We start from the raw sequence: 24,052 nt of genomic DNA, 5'->3' as shown, positions 1-24,052 counted from the left end.
TAATTTTGCGCGGTAACTGACACGTAACGTCATGACGTCAATGACGTCATTTTAAGACAACATTGTTTTGAAGCGTTTCTGCGGCAATTTATTCATTATTTCTGCATTATTAAGCCATAAAGCAACAGATCAAAGACAGGTTCATGATTTGTTTTCAGAAGAATGAATATACAAACACATTTAGTTTGTCGTAAAAGTCGTCGTAAATCGTCACGTCAGCTTCCGGTTGGACATGCGCACATACAAATATAAAGGTAACCTACCTCCTTAAAATCTATTTTAATGGAACCTGATCTGGTCAAGTTAGTAATTTCTACGAATATCTGATCATCTACACAACACCTACTTCTAAAATTTGATTTTCCTATTCAGGTTGCACAACCAAGACGGGATTATTTTTAACATAATTATAAATTTAGTAACCATTCTTTGCCTAAGAAATGACATGAATATAAGAACTATTGATTTATAATTTAAAAGATTTGCAATGAAAATTACACAGCCAAAACTCATAAGAAATGGTATGTGTAAAGTTAAAATTACCTCCCCTTGTTGAACAACTTGCATGATATATGGAAAAAAATTAACTTGGAAGCTTTACATGTAATTTTAAAAATTTGTTGTTTGGTGCAGATTCTTGAAATTTCCAAATATCTGTTAAATGCTGATATAAAATTAGAAATTATATTTGAATGCCTTTTTAAACGGGGGTTGCTACAAATTGTATAATTAAAAAGCCTTAAAACATACGCAAATATAAGGATCTAACTCTTAGTAACGGGTCTTTCTGTTCCTTCAAAAATTCTAACAAAATGACTATAAATGTTGCAAAGTGTGATAGACCACAATCAATTAGCAGATTAATAATAAGAATTTAAAAATGAAAAATCCAATCAAACCTTCCTGTGTTTCTTTAAAACTGATCAAAATCCATTTGAATTACCACAGTTTAACATCTTAATCCTTATAAAACTTATCAGAGAATGATGATTTGGCACTAAGATCCCACATTAATCATAAATACCATAGCAACCCCTTAGTTACTGAAGACTGTAAATAATTTCTGTCTGTAACAAAACCAGAAGTAATTGTTTATTCTTACCATTTCCAATGACATAATTTACCTCGGATATGTAAGAAAAAGATCAGATTCTTCTGAAGGTTTATAGGGTAAAGTATAATGGTATACTAATGGTATACACAACAGTTTTCAAAGTATAATGGTATATTAATGACATACACAAGCAGTGTACAACGTATAATAGTATACTAATGGTATACACATCATTGTTTATGATATAGTATACTATTGACGGTCAAACAGTATACAAAACAAGGCACAAAAAAATCTTGGCGGCAATGCAGCATGACATGATATGTCATGTACAAGAGCAATATCTCTACCCTCCTTCCTTCTTGAGTTATCTCCCTTTATTGGGGCATAACTCTAAAACTACTAGATGGAATGTATGCAAATTGCAACAATGGTAGAGGATATTTAGAGTATTAAAAATAGCAATAATACCAGACAGAAAATCCAGATGGACATTCATTAAATTCATTACTAAAAGTAGGGTAATTCAAAAGTAAGCGGGATTGATCTAAGGCTTATGCACATAACATATCCTCATGCCATGCTGATCAAGATATTTCAAAATCCATGAGTGCCAAAGCTACGGATCAGACACAAAATCAGGATTGACATTCAAAAAAGGGAGATAATTCAAAAGGTAAGATTTGTTGATTATGGTACATAGCATCGCATTCTCTCTAAATGTCCTCTATCATTGTTGCAATTTGCATACATTCTCTGCAGTACTTTTAGTGTTATGCCCTGGAAAAAAAACATTCATTAAAGGAAGATAATTCAAAAAGTAAGAAGGCAGATCTCGAGTTATGGTACTTGCACCTGACACATAAGCATGTCATGCTGATCATTTGTGCCAAGTCGTTTTTGAGATCCATCAGTAAATGACCAGACCAGAAATGACAAAATGGACATTTAATATGTAAATGAATTATTGCATGCAATACAAAGTCCACTACTGGCAAGTGACTATAATTATCTAGACTGCAGTATAACTCAATGATCTGATATCTGTCAATGATGTATATACTATACTGTGCTATATACTTATTATACACTATATTATAAAACACAATGGTCGGATTAAAATTTGTATATATAAAAATCTTTAGTTGCTGACTGCTTAAAACATCTACAATTTAAAAAAAAGGTATTTTTAAATATATCATTTTTAAATTGGTGAGAGACTCAGAGAAAAAAGCAATGAAATACTTCATCATATTAAATGGAAGTAATTCTGATGGAAATACACCAAAGTACTTCATAAGATACATAAGCTTGTTATGTTTAGTATTTATACAAAGTAAGCTAAATATCCGTTCCCAGATGAAAAAGCTGCAGACAGAACAAGAAAAGGACCGAAAATATTTTACAGACATGGGAAGAAAAGATAAAACTTAATAGTGACTTCTCACCTCCAAATGTGACTTTAACCTTTGGGCTATGGATCTAGATGATGGGCATGAAACATCACCTCATTGTGTGGAACATTCCTATCAAGTTATAGAAAAATCCCAGTTATGGACCATATAGCATTTGAGCCTAGGACCCTCAAACTTGCATGACATGTTGTTTCATTCAGGGAACATTTGTGCCCAGTAATATCAAAATCACTTGACTGGTGGTAGAGTTATGGACAGGACAGATAATAAAAACCTATTGATTTTTCACCTGATTAAAGGTTCTTGCATGCAACACACCAAAGCTGTAAGAACAAACAAATGAACCGACAGACGGACACTGCAATTTCTATATACTGCCGGGGGTGGGGGCATAATAAAAACAATGTGATATCATAAGATATAGAGATAAATGTGTATGTAAAACCCTTTCGCATTCATTTCTTATTACTTGTTCACAACATGAAACATATACTTCTTTTGTTCTAGAAATGAGATACTAGTCACTTCAAAATGATGTTCTATCAATCAGAGACTGGTCTCCAGTTCGCCAGTGTGACTGTCTTTATTTTTTAGGGGGTACTTCCTGAAGTGTATGCCACTGAGCAATAGGGCGTCGGGGGTTGGCCAGCATGTCACTCCAGTGGCGCAGTGCAGAGCCTGAAGAGTTGCAGCCTAGGAAAACACGTCCAATTGGATCTGAGTTCCCAATAACATCATAATCAACCACTGTTATTATCAAGTTGATTTTCTAAAATAAATTGAAAAACAAAAAATATTTTTGTGTTTATGATAAACATAAATTTTCAATAGTTTATAATACATATACTAAACTTATGACATCATGTCTTAACGCAAGAAATGTTAAACAATTTTGTCAGAAACATATGTCATGCAGTCATTAAATAGACACTAAAGTTTGTGCCCTAGGTGCTGTAGAAAGAGCAGGGCTACTAGCTTGAATGTAAGCATTTTAATGCTGAGGCTCTTAAGGGGAAATAATGTAGTTAGAAACCCAAGAACACAAGAAACATCCCATGAAAACAGGTACTTCAACTTTGGAGGGTTTACACAACAAGTACCTTTCATGTATCTCATTATTAGAGAAGAATCCTTACACTGTTACCAGAAAAAGGTAAAATCTGTAAAAGAATTGACGTATGCGTGTTTATACAAATTTTATACAAATAATTTAAACATTTTAAAACTACAACCTCAGACGTCTGATGGTGAGCAAAACTGAACCATTGAAAGAACACAGAAACATGTAGTTGTGACTCAGTTAAACTGCGATAAAGCTAAATATCTTCCAACTAAAAAAAAAGGAAAACAGGAGGACCATGATGGTCCTGAATCGCTCACCTGTCTCCACATGACCCAATTTTCATGAAGATCCATTGAAAAATATGGCTTCTAGAGAGGTCACAAGGTTTTTCTATTATTTGACCTAATGACCTAGTTTTTGAAGGCACATGACCCAGTTTTGAACTTGACCTAGATATTATCAAGGTGAACATTCTCAATAATTTTCATGAAGATCTCATGAAGAGTATGGCCTCTAGAGAGGTCACAAGGATTTTCTATTTTTATACCTACTGACCTAGTTCTGAACACATGTGACCCAGTTTCAAACTTTATCTAGATATCATCAAGGTGAACATTCAGACGAATTTTCATGAAGATTCATTGAAAAATATGGCCTCTAGAGTGCTCAAAAGGTTTTTCTATTTTTAGACCTACTGACCTAGTTTTTGACCGCAGTTGACCCAGTTTCAAACCTGACCTAGACATCATCAAGATGAATATTCAGACCAACTTTCATACAGATCCCATGAAAAATATGGCCTCTAGAGAGGTCACAAGTATTTTTATTATTTGACCAACTGACCTAGTTTTTGAAGCACATGACCCAGTTTCAAACTTGACCTAGATATCATCAAGATGAACATTCTGACCAATTTTCATGAAGATCCATTGAAACGTATGGCCTCTAGATAGGTCACAAGGTTTTTCTATTTTAGACCTACTGACCTAGTTTTTGACCGCAGTTAACCCAGTTTCGAACTTGATCTAGATATCATCAAGATGAACATTCAGACCAACTTTCATAGAGATCCCATGAAAAATATGGCCTCTAGAGAGGTCACAAGGTTTTTCAATTATTTGACCTACTGACCTAGTTTTTGATGACACGTGACCCAGTTTCAAACTTGACCTAGATATCATCAAGGTAAACATTCTGACCAATTTTCATGAAGATCAATTGAAAAGTATGGCCTCTAGAGAGGTCACAAGGTTTTTCTATTTTTAGACCTACGGACCTAGTTTTCAACTGCACGTGACCCAGTTTCAAACTTGACCTAGATATCATCAAGATAAACATTCTGATCAACTTTCATAAAGATCCCAGAAAAATGTGACCTCTAGAGTGGTCACAAGCAAAAGTTTACGGACGGACGGATGCACGGACAGACGACGGATGCCACACGATCACAAAATAAAAACAAGAGCACCGCCTTGCGGGTGCTGACGCTCATCTGATTTCTTTGTGTAATAGAAATATTGTCCTACCCATGATTTTCTAAGTCTAAAAAGGGTTATCATTCTTGCAAAAAGCAGGATAGAGTTATGTTTCTTGATGTACAGTGTCCACTTATGATGGTGAAAAACTGTTGCAAGTTTTAAAGCAATAGCTTTGATAATTTATGGGAAAAGTTGACTTAAACATAATACTCAACCAAGAAAATGATTTTCTAAGTCCAAAAGGGGCAATAATTATTGCAAAAAGCAGGATGGAGTTATGTTTCTTGCTGTACAGGGTCAGCTTATGATGGTGAACAAGTGTTGCAAGTTTCAAAGCAATGAGCTTTGATAGTTTAAGAGAAAAAGTTGACCTAAACATAAAACTTAACCAAGAAATCTGATATTTTCTAAGTCCAAAAGGGGCCATAAATCTTGCAAAAAGCAGGACGGAGTTATGTTTCTTGCTGTACAGGGTCAACTTCTGATGGTGAACAAGTGTTGCAAGTTTTAAAGCAATAGCTTTGATAGTTTAGGATAAAAGTTGACCTAAACATAAAACTTAACCAAGAAAACTGATTTTCTAAGTCCAAAAGGGGCAATAAATCTTGCAAAAAGCAAGATGGAGTTATGTTTCTTGATGTACAGGGTCTGCTTATGATGGTGAACAAGTATTCCAAGTTTCAAAGCAATAGCTTTAACAGTTTAGGAGAAAAGTTGACCTAAACATAAAACTTAACCAAGAAATCTGATATTTTCTAAGTACAAAAGGGGCCATAAATCTTGCAAAAAGCAAGATGGAGTTATGTTTCTTGCTATACAGGGTCAGCTTATGATGGTGAACAAGTATTCCAAGTTTCAAAGCAATAGCTTTGATAGTTTAAGAGAAAAGCTGACCTAAACATAAAACTTAACCAGGCAACGCCGACGCCAACGCTGACAACCGCTCAAGTGATGACAATAACTCATCATTTTTTTCAAAAAATCAGATGAGCTAAAAAGGAAGAAAAGTGGAAATTCAACAAGTACCAGGATTTCATACTTTGCATCATGGAATTATGATCTGTTTAAAGATTAGCACTGTTTCGTCCCATTTAAAAAAGAATGCAATTTGTAAAATAAATAAATACTTAATTAATGAAAACTACATGAAGCCTAGTTATGTGAAATTTCAACATTGTGAGATTATTTCAAATGCATCAAAACTAAGATACGTACAGTTCTTTGAAAATGGTGTTTTAACAGGTGCTGAGCTGTCTGAAAGTGTGGCCCTGGCTTTATCCAGTCCTTTTTAAGAATTCAATGTATGTATCAGTAAATTTACAATTTTTTTTTTCCATAGTAATACAAATGTATATATGTTTTATATGTTGTATAATATTCATGTGAAATAACTCCTTCTTCCTATATGAATTGGAGCTACTTGAATTTTTTTCAAATATTTGGATCTATCGGTTAAAAAAGGGTCATGTTCTGTCATTCATATTTGACTAAGCTAAAACAATATTTCTATTTTTGCCATTCAGAAACCACCTTTTTGATCATTAAAGTGAAAACAAAAACATTTTTAATGTGACTTTGACCATGACCCTATGGCATCAAAGTGACTTTTTTATTAAAAAAAAAAAGAAGAAACTATACATGTGTCAATAGGACACAGATGCGCCCCCCCACACCCCCACAATCCTGTCACTGTACATGGTTTCATGACTCTAGGTGAAATCTGTTTTTTTAAATGACTGCAACACAAACTTTTAAGAACTTTATGTATATATGTGAAGGACAATAACTCTGGCCTTGCTGAGTGAAATCCCAAAGAGAACACCAGGTGCACAACTTCACATGCTATAAAACAATCCTCTAATGTTTTATGACTCCAGGTCAAGTATATTTTGAGATACATGGGACACAAACTTTTATTTTTTTATGTCAAGGGCCATAACTCTGGTCTTTTAAAATGAAATAAAAAACAAGAGGGCCATGACGGCCCTATATCGCTCACCTGAGTTTAATTGCTTTCTTGAAAAAAATTCTTTGCTAAAGCTAAACAAATAACCCCATGGGGTGGGGTCAATTTGACCCCAGAGGTCATGATTTGAACAAATTTTGTAGAAGTCTACTAGGCAATGCTACATGTCAAATATCTAAGATCTAAGCCTTCTGGTTTATTTTTAGAAAATTTTTGAAGATTTTCCTATGTAAAATCAAGTGACCCCTGGGGTGGGGTCAATTTTAACCCCGGGGGTCATGATTTGAACAAATTTTGTAGAGGTCCACTAGGCAATGCTACATATGAAATATCTAAGCTCTAGGCCTTCTGGTTTATTTTGAAGATTTTTCTATGTACAATCAAGTAACTCCATGGGGCGGGGTCAATTTTAGCCCGGGGGTCATGATTTCAACAAATTTTGTAGAAGTCTACTAGGTAATGCTACAGGTCAAATATCTAAGATCTAGGCCTTCTGGTTTATTTTTAGAAAATTTTTGAAGATTTTCCTATGTAAAATCAAGTGACCCCTGGGGTGGGGTCAATTTTGACCCCGGGGGTCATGAATTGAAAAAATTTTGTAGAGGTCCACTAGGCAATGTAACATGTCAAATATCTAAGCTCTAGGCCTTCTGGTTTTTTTTTAGAAATTTTTTGAAGATTTTCCTATGTAAAATCAAGTGACCCCTGGGGCGAGGTCAATTTCGACCCCAGGGTCATGATTTGAAAAATTTTAGTAGAGGTCCACTAGGCAATGCTACATATTAAATATCTAAGCCCTAGGGCTTCTGGTTTTTGAGAAGAAGATTTTTTAAGATTTTCCTATGTAAAATCAAGTGACCCCTGAGGCGGGGTCAATTTTGACCCTGGGGTCATGATTTGAACAAACTTAGTAGAGGTCCACTAGGCAATGCTTCACACCAAATATATAAGCTCTAGGCTTCTGGTTTTTGAGAAGAAGATTTTTAAAGTTTTTCCTTTTGGTTGCCATGGCAACCAGAATTCTGTATGGAATTCAATTCTTTGAACAATTTTTAAAGAAGACCATCCAAGGAACAACCCTGTGAAGTTTCATCAAAATTGGCCTGTTGGTTTAGGAGGAGATGTTGTTTAAAGGAAAGTGTGGACGGACGCCGGACAGTGAGTGATCACAATACCTCACCCTGAGCACTTTGTGCTCAGGTGAGCTAAAAACTCAGATGCACAAATTCACATGCTGGATAATATTCCTATATGGCTTCATTACGCTAGACGAAATATATTTAAATAGAAAAATATATGCAACATAAACTTTTAAGCATTTTAATCGTATTTCTCACTTAAGTTGAGGATCATTACTACTTTCTGTTGAGTGAAATACCAAACAGAACACCAGGTGTGCAACTCCACATGCTATAACAATCCCCTTATGTTATATGACTAAGTCAAATACTTTTTGAGATACATGCAACACAAACTATCTCAATTATGCATATTTTTGACACTCAAGGGCCATAACTCTGGTCTGACTGATAGAAATCTGGAACTAAATCCCAGGTTCACAACATCACATGCTGAATAATACTCCTATGATATTTCAAAACCCTTGGTCAAATACTTTTTGAGATATGTGCAACACAACTTTTATGGCTTTATGCATATTTTTGACTAAGTCAAGGGCCATAACTGTAGTCTGGCTGAGTGATATCTCTAACAAAACTCCAGATGCACAACTTCACATAATGTATAATATTCCAGTAATGTTTCGTAATACTGGGTTAAATTTGTTTGTTTTTTTTTTGGGGGGGGGGGGGGACACAAAAAAGCCCAGACATTGATTTGAACCTCGACGTGTCTGTTAAGAGTTAGGTCAAGATGTTGTTTGTTTACTAAAAATTTCTGTTGTTTTGTGATATACTGCTAAACCTTTTAAAGCATTATAAAATTTACAACAGACCAATGCTTTAGCTCAGTGCAAATTTTTCAAGTTATTCTTATCCTGACATTAAACTTGTGACACTACCAACAGGCCAAGTTGAACTTCTAAACTAAAGTTATTGAGCAAATATTTTTTTCTATTTTCAGTTACAGTGCCCTTGACCTTGATCTTACTGACCTCATATGCAACCTTTGCAAGCTACCTACACACTAAGTCTATTTGCAATTGGTCACTCCTAACTCAAATTACTGAGTGGAAACCTAAGTCTAATGCCACCCGTCCGTCCTTCGACTTCCCCAATCTAATAACCAGTTTTTATGAAAACCTGGTCAATAAAACAACGAAATAATGAAAAATTGTTCAAAATATAACTGAACTCACATACTTGTGTATACAAGACAATACCTCAATTTGGTGAGGTGGAACATCAAACTTAAAAGACTCGTTATAGTAAGGGTTGAGAATGGAATTCTTTACAGTTGTTTTCTTTTTCTTGAGACGCTTATTTCCTTGATACAGCGCTATTTTCACATAGGGATCTAAATGCATCAGGAAACAGTCAACAAAATTACTGATGCAAAAACAATCTTTTAATGACAGATTAAAGTATTGGTTTACAACATTAAAAACTTATTAACCAATTTTCTTAGTGGTGTATGATATCCTCTATTGTAATCCCAATATGAAAAATATATGAATAACAAGAGGGTTATGATGATCCTATATCGCTCACCTGTTAAATTTCGCCTTGGAATCATCAAGATAAACATTCTGACTATAGGGAAGATAGGGTCATACATGTGGCATCTACAGTGTTAACAAGCTTTTCCAAAGATTTGAGTGGTGACCTTGTTTTTGACCCCCACATGTCCCAGTTTCAAATCTGGCCTAGGAATCATCAAGATAAACGCTCTTACCAAGTCTCATGAAGATAAGGTCATAAATGTGGCCTAAAGAGTGTTAACAAGCTTTTCCTTTGATTTGACCAGGTGATCTAGTTTTTGATCCCATATAACCCAGTTTGGAATTCAGCATAGCAATCATAAGATAAACATTCTGACAAAGTTTCATGAAGATAGGGTCATAAATGTGGCCTCTAGGGTGTTAAAAAGCTTTTCCTTTGATTTGACCTATGACCTAGTTTTTCAATCCACATGACCCAGTTTTGAACTTGGCCTAGAGATAATCAAGACAAATATTCTGTGCAAGCTTGTATTAAATCAGAGCATAAATGAAACCTCTATAAGGCTGAAAGTGCCTAAATAGAAAATTTTGCCCCTTTCAGGGCCAGTAACTCTAGAACACATGATTGAATCTAGCCGGTTTTCAAAAGGAACCAAGATCTTATTGTGACTTAAGTTGTGTGTAAGTGTGGTTGAAATCAAATGTAAAGTGTCAATTCTATCATTTTCACGAGGTAAAAATTAACAAATTTTGGCTCTTTCAGGGGTCAATCAAGGGCCTTAACTCTGAAATCTATTATTGGATCTGACGGATTCATCAAGGAATCCAAGATCTATTTTTGTTAAAGATATTTTACAAGTTTGTATCAAATCAAACCATAAATGAAGTCTCTATATGGCTGCAAAAGCCAATATTTTTATCTTTAAGGGGCCATAATTCTGTAACCCATGATGGGATCTTGCTAGTTTTCAAAAGAAACCAAGATATTATGCCAAAGTTGTGTGCAAGTTTGATTAAAATTGATTGTAAAATGTGGTCTCTATTGCGTTCACAAGCCAAAAAAGCAAAGTTTGGCCCTTTAGGAACCTATGATGGGGTCTGGCCAGTTTTCAAAAGCAATCAAGATATTATGACAATACAAATTATGCGCAAGTTTGGTTAAAATCGACTGCAAAATGTGGTCTTTATCGTGTTCACAAGAAATTGTGGACGGACAGAGAACAGACGACAGATGAAGGGCAATCACAAAAGCTCACCTTGCCTATGTGACAGATGAGCTAATAAAACAATTTGCCCCAATAGCCAGATACAGGTTTATATTCTACCAATTTAACCAAATAACTTAAATTGAACATGCTCTCAAAGAGGACATTTTTGTTGTTTTCCATTTAAGCATGGCTTATTGATCATAACTGAAAATAAAATCAGACAAATAAACATGAACAAAGTATTAAAATACCTGCTGATCCTCCAACATCCATCTTTTTCAGATTTTTGGCTTCAAGAATGGTAACAGTGAGTTTTTTTGCAGTTGGCTTGTATCTCAAAGAAAAACAAATGTCTCCTAGCTTGCTTTCCTGGAAACAACAAAAACACTGATCATCAAGCTTGTATCACCAAATTAACAAATACATGGGTACGGATTACTATGTCAGATTCACAAAAGAAAAAGAGAATGAAGTGACCGCAAATTGTATGGCCTGAAACTTTTAAAATCACTGCCAGGAGAAAATGCTTTCTCTGGAAATTAAACTTGCGACCCATTGCACATTTATGGGCAGGTTTTTCTGTAACACAGCTATGTAGAGTCAACATGATAGATATTTAAGTGTTTTAAACTGACTTCTTGGTAATCATTTTCCATACATTAAAATCATTTTTGCAGTCAAGAGCCAAGAGATTAAAAATAGAAGGACCATGATGGTCCTATATTGTTTGCCTAACTCGAGTAGGTACACAATTTCTTAGTAGTGGACAAAATGCTATATGTCAAATATCTATGCTCAAGAAGATTTTTAAGGATTTTTCTTTTTGGTCCCCACGGCAACCAGAATTCTGCATGGAAAGAAATTCTTTGAACAACTTTAGTAGAGGATCATCCAACAAACATACAGGCCAAGTTTAATCAACTTCTAGCAAAATGGTTTCAGAGGAGATGATTAAGTAAAACTGTTGACACATGATGACAGACAATGGACCATGCACACATACTAATGGCTCACCCTGAACGAAGTTAAGGTAAGCTAGAAATAAAAAATACCTTTTCATTAATTTCTGGGCTTTCCAGATCATACCATATTTCAGTGCTATTTCCAAAGTCAATAGTGTTCAGCGGGATTTCTAGATGACCTATCTCATCATGCTTAGAGAAGCGATCAAAATCATAAACTGCAAATGTCACTGTCTTTAATGCCACTTCAGCATATGGAACCTGGAAGAAGGATTTGATTTCTATAGTAATGAATCTTTATCAGTCATTTGTTTCATTACAGTCGGTCAGTGTTTATGTTTAATAACGGTCCATCTGCCCTTTCGGACACAATGAAGCATAAATATGCCACGTAGAGTATAGACCGCTTTGTTTCATTACGAACTTAGTACCATTTCATAAACAGATTTCCCAATTCACTTTCAATTACTACCAAACAGATTTCACTATTTAAGTAATAAACAAGAGGGTCATGATGGCCCTATATCGCTCACCTGGTTAAATGGTTGCTATAAAGATTTGCATTTAAGGTTGACCCTGGGGTCATGATTTGAACAAACTTGGTAGAGATCCACTAGGCAATGCTACACACCAAATATCTAAGCTCTAGGCCTTCTAGTTTATTTCTAGACATTTTTTGGAAGATTTTCCTATGTACAATCAAGTAACCCCTGGGGCAGGGCCAATCTGATGCCGGGGGTCATGATCTGAACAAATTTTTAGAGGTCCTCTTGGCAATGCTACATGTCAAATATCTAGGGCCTTCTGGTTTATTTTTAGAAATTTTTTGAAGATTTTCCGATGTACAATTAAGTTACCGCTGGGGCGGGGTCAATTTTAGCCCGGGGGTCATGATTTGAACAAAGTTTGTAGAAGTCTATTAGGCAATGTTACATATCAAATATCTAAGATCTGGGCCTTCTGGTTTATTTTTAGCAAATTTATGAAGATTTCCCTATGTACATTCAAGTAACCCCTGGGGCTGGGTCAGTTTGACCCCGGGGGGTCAAGATTGAATAAATTTTGTAAAGGTCCACTAGGCAATATTACATGTCAAATATCTAAGCTCTAGGCCTTCTGGTTTATTTTTAGAAAATATTGAAGATTTTTCTATGTACAATCAAGTAATCCCATGGGGCGGGGTCAATTTGACCCCGGGGATCATAATTTGAAATTTTTTTGTAGAAGTCTATTAGGCAATGCTACACATCAAATATCTAAGACCTAGGCCTTTTCGTTTATTTTTAGAAATTTTTTGAAGATTTTCCAAAGTAAAATCAAGTGACCCCTGGGACGGGGCCAATTTTGACCCCGGGGGTCATGATTTGAATAAAGTTTGTAGAAGTCTATTAGGCAATGTAACATGTCAAATATCTAAGATCTGGGCCTTGTAGTTTATTTTTAGCAAATAATGAAATTTATTAAGATTTCACTATGTACATTCAAGTAACCCCTGGGGCGGGATCAATTTTGACCCCGAGGGACATGATTTGAACAAATTTTGTAGAAGTCTACTAGGCAATGCTTCATGTCAAACATCTGAGCTCTAGGCCTTCTGGTAAATTTTTTTTTAAAAATTTGAAGATTTTCCTATAGAAATCTATGTAAAATCAAGTGACCCCTGGGGCCGGGTAAATTTTGACCCCGGGGTCATGATTTGAACAACTTTAGAAGAGGTCCACTAGGCAATGCTACATGTCAAATATATATATAAGCTCTAGGGCTTCTGGTTTTTGAGAAGAAGATTTTTTAAGATTTTCCTATGTAAAATCATAAGACCTCTTGGGCGGGGTCAATTTTGACCCCAGGGTCATGATTTGAACAAATCTGGTAGAGGTCCACTAGGGAATGCTTCACACCAAATATCTAAGCTCTAGGGCTTCTGGTTTTTGAGAAGATTTTTGAAGTTTTTCCTTTCGGTTGCCATGGCAACCAGAGTTCTGCATGGAATTCAATTCTTTGAATAATTTTTGTAGAGCTTCACCCAAGGAACATTCCTGTGAAGTTTGGATGAAATTGGCCTAGCGGTTTATGAGAAGATGTCATTTAAAGTAAAAGTTTACGGGCAGACAACGGACGCCGGACGGTGAGTGATCACAATGCAAGTGTCAACAAAATCCTTTCAGTACTTAGACAAGCCTAAAAATAGAGAAGAATGAGTAAATGTTTTTACTATTAAAGTTATTTGAATATCTTTCTATGCATAAAAGAAAAATTATAGACCAGACAAGAAAAAAGACATATTTAAGTATTCATCTTGACCTTTGATATTCAAGTAGTCTGTGCCATTTGAATATCTATGTGTACAAAAATACAAAAGTTACAGACCACAAAAGCAAAATTAAGCTTTAACCTCTGTGTACATGACCTTTGAGCTAGGGGTCTAGGTCTTCATGTCAACATATTACTAAGTAATAGTGAATGTTTGTGCCAAGTTAAATATAAATATTCATTCACTCAATATGGAAGTTATAATAATAAATTATGTACTTTTTGTAATTCTGCACGTGACCTTGACCCTTAACGTAGGGATATGGGTCTTGAATTGATATGGTGAATGTTTGTACCGTGATATTTGAATAGCGATGCATGCATAAAAATTAAATCAAAGAAAAATGACTTTAAATCTTTAATCCCTAAGTATGACTTTGACCTTTGATCTAGGTGTCTAGATGTTGCGCATGACATTTATTATGGCTGTAATTTGTGCCAAGCTATTTGAATATCTGTGCAAGCATAAAAAGTTAACAGACTAGCTAGACAAGAAAAACAAGAGCTGTCACAGGAGACAGCCCGCTCGACTATTTCGATGCTGGATAGTGAAAATGGGCACATCTCAGGAAGCTGGAGCAGTCACTGGAGTGTTTATTGACTCCAATGTGGATGAAGGTATTGGAAAATAGCTTATGTTTGTGTTGAAAGAATTTAGTAATAAGAGAGATTTAAATTTAAAGTTATCAAAACATTAAGTAAGTATAATTCTAAGCAAAAAGGGGCATAATTCATGAAATACTGCTGCAAAAGTGATGGACCTTGTGCCATATGATGTGGGTGATGATGTGTAAAAACTACTTTAAGTTTGAATAAAAACCATTAAGTAATAACTGAGATAGAATGAAAGTGCACCAAAACTTCAACCTGAAATTCTAAGTAAAAAGGGGAGATAATTCATTAAACATTTGTGCTAGAGTTATGATCCTTGTATTATATGATATGAATAATGATGCCAAACAACTGTTTTAGAATCAAATCCTCTCTGTTATCAGAGAGATAGCATGAAACTGCACCAAAACTTAAACGTGAGTTTCTAAGTAAAAAGGGGGATAATCCATGAAATATTGGTGCCAGAGTTATGGCCCTTGTGTCATATGACGTGAGTGATGATGTGGAACAACTATTTTAAGCTTGAATAAAATCCATTTAGTAATAACAGAGATAGAGTGAAAGTGCACCACAAGATTTTGTGCACACACAACCATGCACACAAACAGGGGTAACATTATATGGCTCCAATAATTTTTTTTAATGGTGGAGAATAAAAATAAGTCAAGACTGATTTAACTGAAAAACTGAAACTTAAAAATCCTTCAAATTTTGCCCTCTTACCTTAAACACAAATGTTTCATTGAACACTGGATTCAGTGTTTTTCGCTTGACTTTAGTCTCAAATTTTTTCTTCTTTTCAGGAAGCAAGGTGACTTTGATGTATGGATCTGACAGGCCATTCATATCCATTCCTGGTAAATCATTGGCTTGCAGTACACACACTGACAACTGAAAAATTGTAGTAGCATAGCCAAAACAAAAGGCTCTAACCGTAGCTCTGACAAAATATATTTCCTTCCACTTAAAGTCTACATTTGTTGGGGTTTATGCCAATGTTGAATAAATGTATGTAAAATTTGTTTTATTAACCTAACTTGGACCATTTAGCTCGCAGTTGCGAAATTAATGCGCAGTAATTGTCCACTTTTGGTAAAAGGCACTTTATTGAAACAGGGCATTTTTCCCTTAGGCTATAACAGAGGAAAAAAGTGTTTCTTTCCAATCTGGAAATGACAACTTTTCCTGTGAAAGAAATTTAAAAAAAATAAATTATATACCAGGAATTTTTTCTAAAATCTTTTTTTTTCTAACGGGAAGCGGCCAAAAATAAGCCTTTCTTTTGGTGTATATTTATAGGAAGTTTACTTTCAGTTCCGCTGTACTAAACATGCAAGTCCCTAAAATCTATACTATATTAGAGTGTAGCAGGAAAATAATCTGCTAATCAGATCTGCCAACAGTGCTTCTCAATATTTCCTGACACCAATATTATTTTTTCAGGAAGCAGACATGGGAAGTGATACAAATTATAAGCATTAATTTGTCTTCAAGGTCTGCTCAAAACTTTTAAGTGCTTCTACTTTCCTTTATAACCTAAATTTATCTAAAATTAAGTTCTTGTCAAAACAAATCTTTGGTCTATTACCTCTCCTTTTTGAAAATCAAAGTCAAAAGAGAGCTGTATTTTCCCACAGTACCCTTCAGGTTCAGCATTGTCAGCTTCCTGATCACCCTCTATATCAACTCCAAGCTCCACCACATTAGGCTGCACCTGAAATGTAAACTTTTTTATTTCAAATAGCAATACTGAAAAAAAAACAAGAACCTGGTGATTGACTTTTACTATGAAGTCTTATGTTACTGGTTAACTAAGTAAACTTTCTTATTATCTTCATTGTAAAGAAATCAAACTAAAAAATGTTGTCTAGGAATGACACTACCAATGAAAGAAGAACAAGAAACTGAATGTAAAAACAGTATCTTGGGGTTGGGGTGTCAGTGGTGGATAGGGAAGTGGGGGAGGGGTAAGGATTCTACAAAACATCATCAGAAAGAAGATGAACTAGAGCTGCTTTTGAGAAAAGCACATATCTCCCAGAGGGGTGTCACGATAATCCGGTATACTGGTATATTGCAATATGCAGCCAGTACTGTATTGCACCGCGATACACAACCAACATACCAGTATTTTACGGTATTTTCTTGCATTTATTCATTGTCAAATGCGTTTGCGAACTGACCTTTTTTCATGGTTCATTCGACTGAAATATAAGTACCAAAATGTAATCGAATAGATATTTAGCGTTCTGGGTCATGCAGACGTTTACAGCAGTTGATTACCGCATGAATCAATCTTTCTATGACAAGGATTAAATGTAAACAACATGGCAGACAAAAGTGCAAGCATTGAAACTGTCAAGAACAGAAAGGCAAAGAGTGAAATATGGCATCTTTTCAGGTGGAAATTCGACCCGCAGACAAAAATATTGTCGACAGTAATGCAGTTATCGGTTGTGCAATGGAAACGTAGAATACAGGGGCGGGTCATCTAACTTCTATTTTGAAAATGCATATTGACCGGCATCATCCGAGAGTGGAACAGAAAATATGACCCGTACGGTCAGAGGAGAGATTTAGATTTTATTTAGTTGACAAATTGCTTTTTAAAAGTAGAACTCATTTTGAAGCAGTACAGTACATGCAATAACTTGCAGAATGTAATTGACTTTAAACAGTTCTGCACACATATAGATTCCTTATGTTAATTATTTTTTAATTTCTATTTCTAGTCATGAAACCCTCATATTTTAGTCAAAACCTTGATAGTAATATTTGTTTTAGTTATGTTTACTTTCTACAACTTATTTGAAGAGTATGGAGGTGTTTCAAGGTGTTGCAGTAATAAAAGAATCTCCAGTCACATCTCAACTTCATGAAGCAATATATTGTGTTATGTATTGCAATACAACGATAATGTATTGCAATATATCGAGGTACGCTTCAGGCGTATCGTGACACCCCTAGGTGGAGACCAACTGCCCAATCCAGGGTTTTCCCGGACGCAGGTTTTCTGCGTCCCTGACACGCTTTTACTGTTTTGATCTCGCATTTTCTAAGGACTATGCTATTTTGACTGCAAAATTCCTACGTAAAACTGAGATTGTCGTTACAACCACAGGCAATCGGCGTGTGACTTTGACCCCTTATGAATGATGGACCCCCCACCAAATTGGCTTATGAGACACCTTTATTGTGCTAGCCAACTACCTCCCAACTCCTACCACTTTGCCAGGCACCATACGGATAGAAGTCTGTAACCATTCATTCAACTAACTCGCGGCTGACGGACCGGCCTTTTTGGGACGAGTCCCATGAACCCAGTGCAAAATCATCCATGCTAAATACTACGTAGGATATGTTTGCTTTCTCACTCTCTAACACTTCCGAAACGATCTATTTGATTTTTATCATAGAGTTCTAGTTTATTTTTCACTTTCTATTAAAGCAAAAATTTAAACTTTGAAGTTTAGTAGGTTGTAGCATTCCGTAGGTCAATCGTACTTTTATTTCCGTGATATTCCTTCTGTAGCCAGTCACTATCTACAAAAATGTATTGTAAAAAATGCTTTTTAACCAAAGTGGAAAATATCAGGTACTTGAAAATGCAGCTTTCTAAAAGGCTAGTTAGAATTCTCGATGTCATTTGTCAGAGATAGGCTACGCTTGTAAAAATAATATTATTACAAAATTAATACTGCTATTTTTGGTGCACTTTTCGGACTTCGATAAAGTCAAATATATATTTCGTATTATTAATTTGAGCAATACACTCCCTGTAAATGCGCACTACGTACAAGCGCTCAGGCCCTTCTCGCACACCATACTTATACTTGGGACTTCTTTAATGTGTAAAGGCATGTGCACAAAAATGACAAATTTTACCCACACCTGGTTAATTTTAATGTGTTTTTTTTAGAAAAGTAATAAATGGAAATAGAAAAATAGCTCTCAGCTAATTTACACGGATAGTTCAGCTTTACTATGTATGTTATACTTTTTCGCATTTATGCTTGATGATATAGAATACTTACCCCGAAAATTGTGACCCGAACATACTGATAACTTTTCCCACTTTAGTCTTTTAATTAAAGTAAGAGTTCAGCACTGCACGGTTTTAATGTATTGTTACACTGGAATAAAATTTGTTTTACAATAACTTCGAAATTTCTCAGAAATAATATCATGTACCCCACCCACCTAATTCATAATTTCAGAATAACATAGGCCTTAAGCGACTCTGCATCCACTGGACCCACAAAATCGGTCACGAAACTCCTTTGCATTGAAGCCTGTTTTGCGCAGATACCCGTTTATAATGCGCAGTTATTTTGAGGCCCGGGACCACCCCTGAATCGTGGGTGCGCATTATACACAGGTATAGACAACTTTCCTACTTCAAAACAAGTTTTGTGTTACCGATGTTCGCCATTTTGGTAAAGGCAAACTACTCTCAGTGCTAACTGTCACCGCTTAAATCTAAGGTTGCCGTTACGTTCCGTAAAAGATCGAATGGTTTATTTTTCTTTCAAACAAAATTAATTTCATATAAATTTAGAAGTATTTTGATGAAAGAAATATTATTCTAACATGACTCGGTTTGATTTCCAGTTAAACAAAGAAGGAAATCAAGCTCTGTATATTCTGCGATAAACAACGGTTGACGCGCGGACCAGTAAGAGAGCATTATGACGTCAGATTGCCACATGACGTCCGGTACATTACTTCTCGGGTAAATGAAGTCCAGCACAATATTTATTAAAACATATCAATGAGCATGTCAGAATGAAAACAATCAAGGCCTTCTTGTAATTTATCGTCAAACTTACCACGGTTCATCGTTCAGATGGTTCAGTATTTAACCATTTCCTACGCATTGGAACTCTGAACCGTGGTAAATCAGACGATAAACCATTCGAAGTCCTTGATTATTTGTTAAATAAATCACAAAAATTATGATACTAATTAAGGATCAAGTATTATCTTTAACCGAGATCAAACTGTGAAAAACATAGTTGACACGAGGTAACATGTTAATTGTTGGTAATTACTGTCTATTTGATCGTAACAAAAAGACTATCACACCTTTTGTTATTGATCTGAATTGAGAAGCTCATGTCATTTTGAAAAATACCATTCCGAAATATTGAATCAGCTGCTAGTTCATTCGGTTTTAGGGTAAATTTTTATAGTAATCATATCCACTTTCAAGATCAGTAATTTGTGGACCCCAAAAATTATTAGGGACCCTTTAATTAGCAGCCCAGGGGAAAATATTAGCAGTCGCCCAGTCGCCCAGTGCGACCAAAAAATCGGCTGGGCGCCTAAAAATCGCAAGTTAGGGGCCCAGGAGGCGACCAGGGTGAAAAAAATAAAATTTTCCATAATTCGGTGTTTTTTTGCCTCTCCGTTTTTTCACAGTTCTCTTGGGAACTGAAAGGAATATAATGAGTTGCTCTGTCTGGACTGTATGTTTATGTCTACTGGGAAATGGATTGCAATAGTATGAATCATTCAAAAACGTAGTCGACTTCATTTAAAAATGGAGGTCTGTCAAGAGAAAGTCCGTTATACCGGTCTATACCGGACACGTTTAAACTGCGACGCCATGTGACCCCATGTGCGGCGCAGTGCTTCCTCCCAATGTGGCGCAATATTTGAAAGCGTGGTTCGCAAAAGTGGCCATCGGTTTTCACTGTTGCATGTGCTTCATTATTATCGGAACCACAAACTTAATTTACACATCTCGATGCCTTTTTGGAACGAACTTTAGACATACCACGCCGATGCGAGTTATCTCCCTTGTAATGGCGGCGCCCTATGTGTGATGTACGTGAAGCCAGTAAACTGAGGAAAAAATGTGCCATTTTCTTGATGGGGTTACTAAGCCCACTGAAAAGCAAGTACAAACGGCGGCCGAAAAGCGAAAATATTATCAAGATTATGAAAAAACAAAAGGTCCAGGAACTTTAACAAAAAATGGGAAGAAAACAGGCTCTGGTTGCAAAATACTGATAATGGTCTCATTTGCAGCTTTTGCTGTTGGGGGACATGAGAAACGTTTAAAGTTGAAAAGTTTAACACTGTCACATCTTGAATGTATTTTGAATATGTTTATTTTGACCTGTTGAGTTTTGAAAGGTTTTAATTTAATTTCCATTAAATACAATTGCACAATTACATAAAACAAGCATTAGCTTGTATCAATTAATCCCCTGTAAATGTTGATAATCAACTGAACATACATGTACCCGGTTTGTATGAGAGCAACCTGAAATGCAATATTTCACTACAGATACCTGACCGTATTAACTGGGCCCCTAACTTTTGGTCTGGGCCCCTAGTTTTTAAAAGTTAGGGGCCCAGGTGGCCCCTGGCTGAAAAAAGTTAATATTTTCCCCTGCAGCCATGGGAGTCCATGGACTCCCAAATAAAAAACCCGAGGGAAAACCCTGCCAATCATTGGAGTAGTAGTATAAGACCAGATGAGAAATGTTTGAGCGTAAACCCTATTCCCTATATATTCTTAATTCCTAATCAGACTTTCAGTGCTCTGATTATCAAAAACAACCCAATCAGACTTTCTGTGCTTTGATACAACCCAGCTTTGATACAACCCAATCAGACTTTCAGTGCTTTGATTATCAAAAGCAATGTTTCAAGGGCCATAATTCCAAATTGCCTGGGCCGATTTGGCTAATTATTAAACTTGGCCGAGGAAATGGTCAAACACATTTTGTTCAAGTTTGTTGAAGATCGGATGAGAAATGTTTGACTTAGAGCTTGGACAAGATTTGTGACACACACACACACAGACAGGAGTAAATGTGGGAGAAATAATGAAACTGAAAAGTAATCAAACCACAAATATTGGCAAAATGTACCAGAGGTTCATCTTGGGAACAATAGAAGACCTCTACTATGTGAGAATGGGTGCCCAACTGATTCAGGTAACTACAATTATAATATAAAGGAAACTTTCAAAGAGAGCAAGAAAAATGAGTTGATTGGAATAGCAGAGGTTTAAGCCTGAAAATTTAAATACTATGGGGTATTTACCATTTCTTTGATGGAAAATCTGCGAATTCTTTCTTTCATGGAGTTTCCAACATTTAATTCTTGAACGCTTTCTTTGCCATCTTTCTTCTTCAATTTCTTGTGCTTTTTGCAACATCTTTTGCATATGCAAAATGTACAGCATATCAAAATGACAAGTGCACTTGCACAGACTGCAATCAGCACCCACACTGGCACTGCAAAACAAATTTACAGTTACAATTCCTGTGATAACTGCACTGAATGTCATGATCTCCAGTCTTGAAACATGTGAAAAGCTGAATTGTGACCGAAACCGAAAAAATGTTTTGTGAACACGGGCCAGGGTTAGTATCAAGATCTTAGTGTTAAATGTTTGCTTTAAAGGAATGGTATACAAATGCATGGACACCAGAAAATATAATTTAATCAAATATTTAAATAAATGAAACAATATCGCAAAATTTACTCCAAGATAGTCTAGGCTTGCAGACGCATTTAATGACGTCACGTAACTCTGTGTACCTATACTGCACAGGCCAGAGACCACCAATTAAAAAAAGTACGGTCAACTTAAGGCTGAACACTACTAAACCCGACAATACAATACACAAGACAGTCCAGATCGACACTACACTCATCTAGCATCTCAGATTCCATCTACTACAGCTGATTATTATAAAAAAAATCATTTTTCCCTAGATTGTTCAGATGTAGTCAGTGCTGAAACAGTCTCCGGATTCAAATAAGCACTGGCTTATTATACATTAAAATTGATATTTACACCGTATTTCCAGTAAATACGGTGTAAAATATATCTTTTTGCTTTTATCCTGTTTTTAACCCTACTAACGTCATCCTTCTGTACAAAAGTTTATTTGTATATATATTCGCAGTTAAGGGAATTAAGGTACATATATAAGGTGTTAGGTTTTTGCACCTTTTTTATCACAACTGTTAAGGAAGCACTAGGTGGATTGAGTAACCTAGGAAACCTGACAGTCTTTAACTTTCTCTAACACCCGCCCCCCCCCCCCCCACCCCCATGCCACACACACGCACGCATGGTCATTATGTATCATTATTGAACGTTATGTTATAGCCAAATATGTGCAGCCTCTGATACCATGCAGATTGTAAAGTAGTTTAGTATGATCGACTAACTTTGTCAAAAACCTTGCTAAAATCAAGGAGAATAAGGTCTGACTGCTGCACTGTAACAAGGGTTCTGGCAAGATCAATAACAACTGTGGGAGTCGCGTTTCTCTGAGCCTTTCTAGTGCGTTTAGAGTATTTTATTGCACATTTTGAAATATATCCTGTATTTAATGGGTACTGCAGAAAAAAAAATCATGAAATCATGAATCATGTATATTATATCAACGACAGGTAATATTCAAAGGCATTTAAAAGAACTCAAAACAGCTGAAAAATTTGGGAAATAAATATGTATTTTGTCCTTATTTATAGTAAAAACCATCGGGTGTAAGTTTCGAAAGATAATAAAATAAAGACCAAAATTATCCATAAAAGACTTAATCAGTGTGTATTTAATGCAATGACAGGCAGTGCATTAATTTTGAAAGAAATTTTAGAGGCTGAATGCTTTGCAAAAAACTACTTATTCTGATTTATAGTAAGAATTCCTTATATATCTCGTTTTCCCCAGTATTTTACAAAATGATTAGCAGCAATTGTAGCCACCATGACTGCTTTGAGTGCGTTGGTGTAGTGGATGACATAACAGTGTTTATTTTTAGGTATCGTAATCATAACTGACTGACAAAATTCAAGATACCTAGTTAACGTAAGTGAATATGTGAACGGCCTTAGCGGGCACTAACAGACAGTTTTTTCATGTCAAGATACTTAAGTGGATAACACGCGGTTTTGCCACTTGCCAGATAATAATTGAATAAGAGACATGTTTACGAAAATTTACCGAGATAAATAAGTGGAAATTTGATTGGCAGAAACATGCCACCATAGTTTTCTTTTTCAATGTTATTTTTTTTCTCTCTTGATATCACAATTTGTAATTGTCTTAGTTTAAACATATTTATTCCACATATATGTGCATATAGTTACATAAGCATATATTACATCTGTATGGATAGGATATTAGAACAAAAGACAATGTCTTATAGAGTTCTTCTCCTAATTGTCTTGCAGTGTTCAAATTTTCATACGACGTGTTGTTATGTTTTCTCATGTCTAAGTTTCTGTAATTTATAAGGACATGATAACAAATTTTTAGATATAATCGAACGCTTTCCCGTACTTAGAGTTTTCAGGGTTTTGGTCCAGGGATTACAAATAACAGTTCTTC

At 35.5% G+C, this 24,052-nt stretch overlaps 1 protein-coding gene across 1 annotated transcript; it reads right to left on the bottom strand.

Moving 5' to 3' along the window:
* Positions 1-2,883: 2,883 nt before the first annotated feature.
* LOC128556389 (synaptotagmin-1-like) lies at positions 2,884-22,243 on the bottom strand. The gene is made up of 8 exons (XM_053541333.1): positions 22,193-22,243; positions 21,748-21,941; positions 16,277-16,402; positions 15,412-15,579; positions 11,857-12,027; positions 11,056-11,173; positions 9,318-9,451; positions 2,884-3,238 (listed from the first exon to the last, which is right to left on the bottom strand). Coding segments are annotated over exons 1-8 (1,098 nt in total). The 5' UTR covers positions 22,194-22,243; the 3' UTR covers positions 2,884-3,052.
* Positions 22,244-24,052: the final 1,809 nt, after the last annotated feature.

This window comes from Mercenaria mercenaria, chromosome 4 (genome assembly GCF_021730395.1).
Source record: "Mercenaria mercenaria strain notata chromosome 4, MADL_Memer_1, whole genome shotgun sequence".
NCBI lineage: Eukaryota > Metazoa > Mollusca > Bivalvia > Venerida > Veneridae > Mercenaria > Mercenaria mercenaria.
This window is presented reverse-complemented; position numbering and strand designations above follow the sequence as displayed.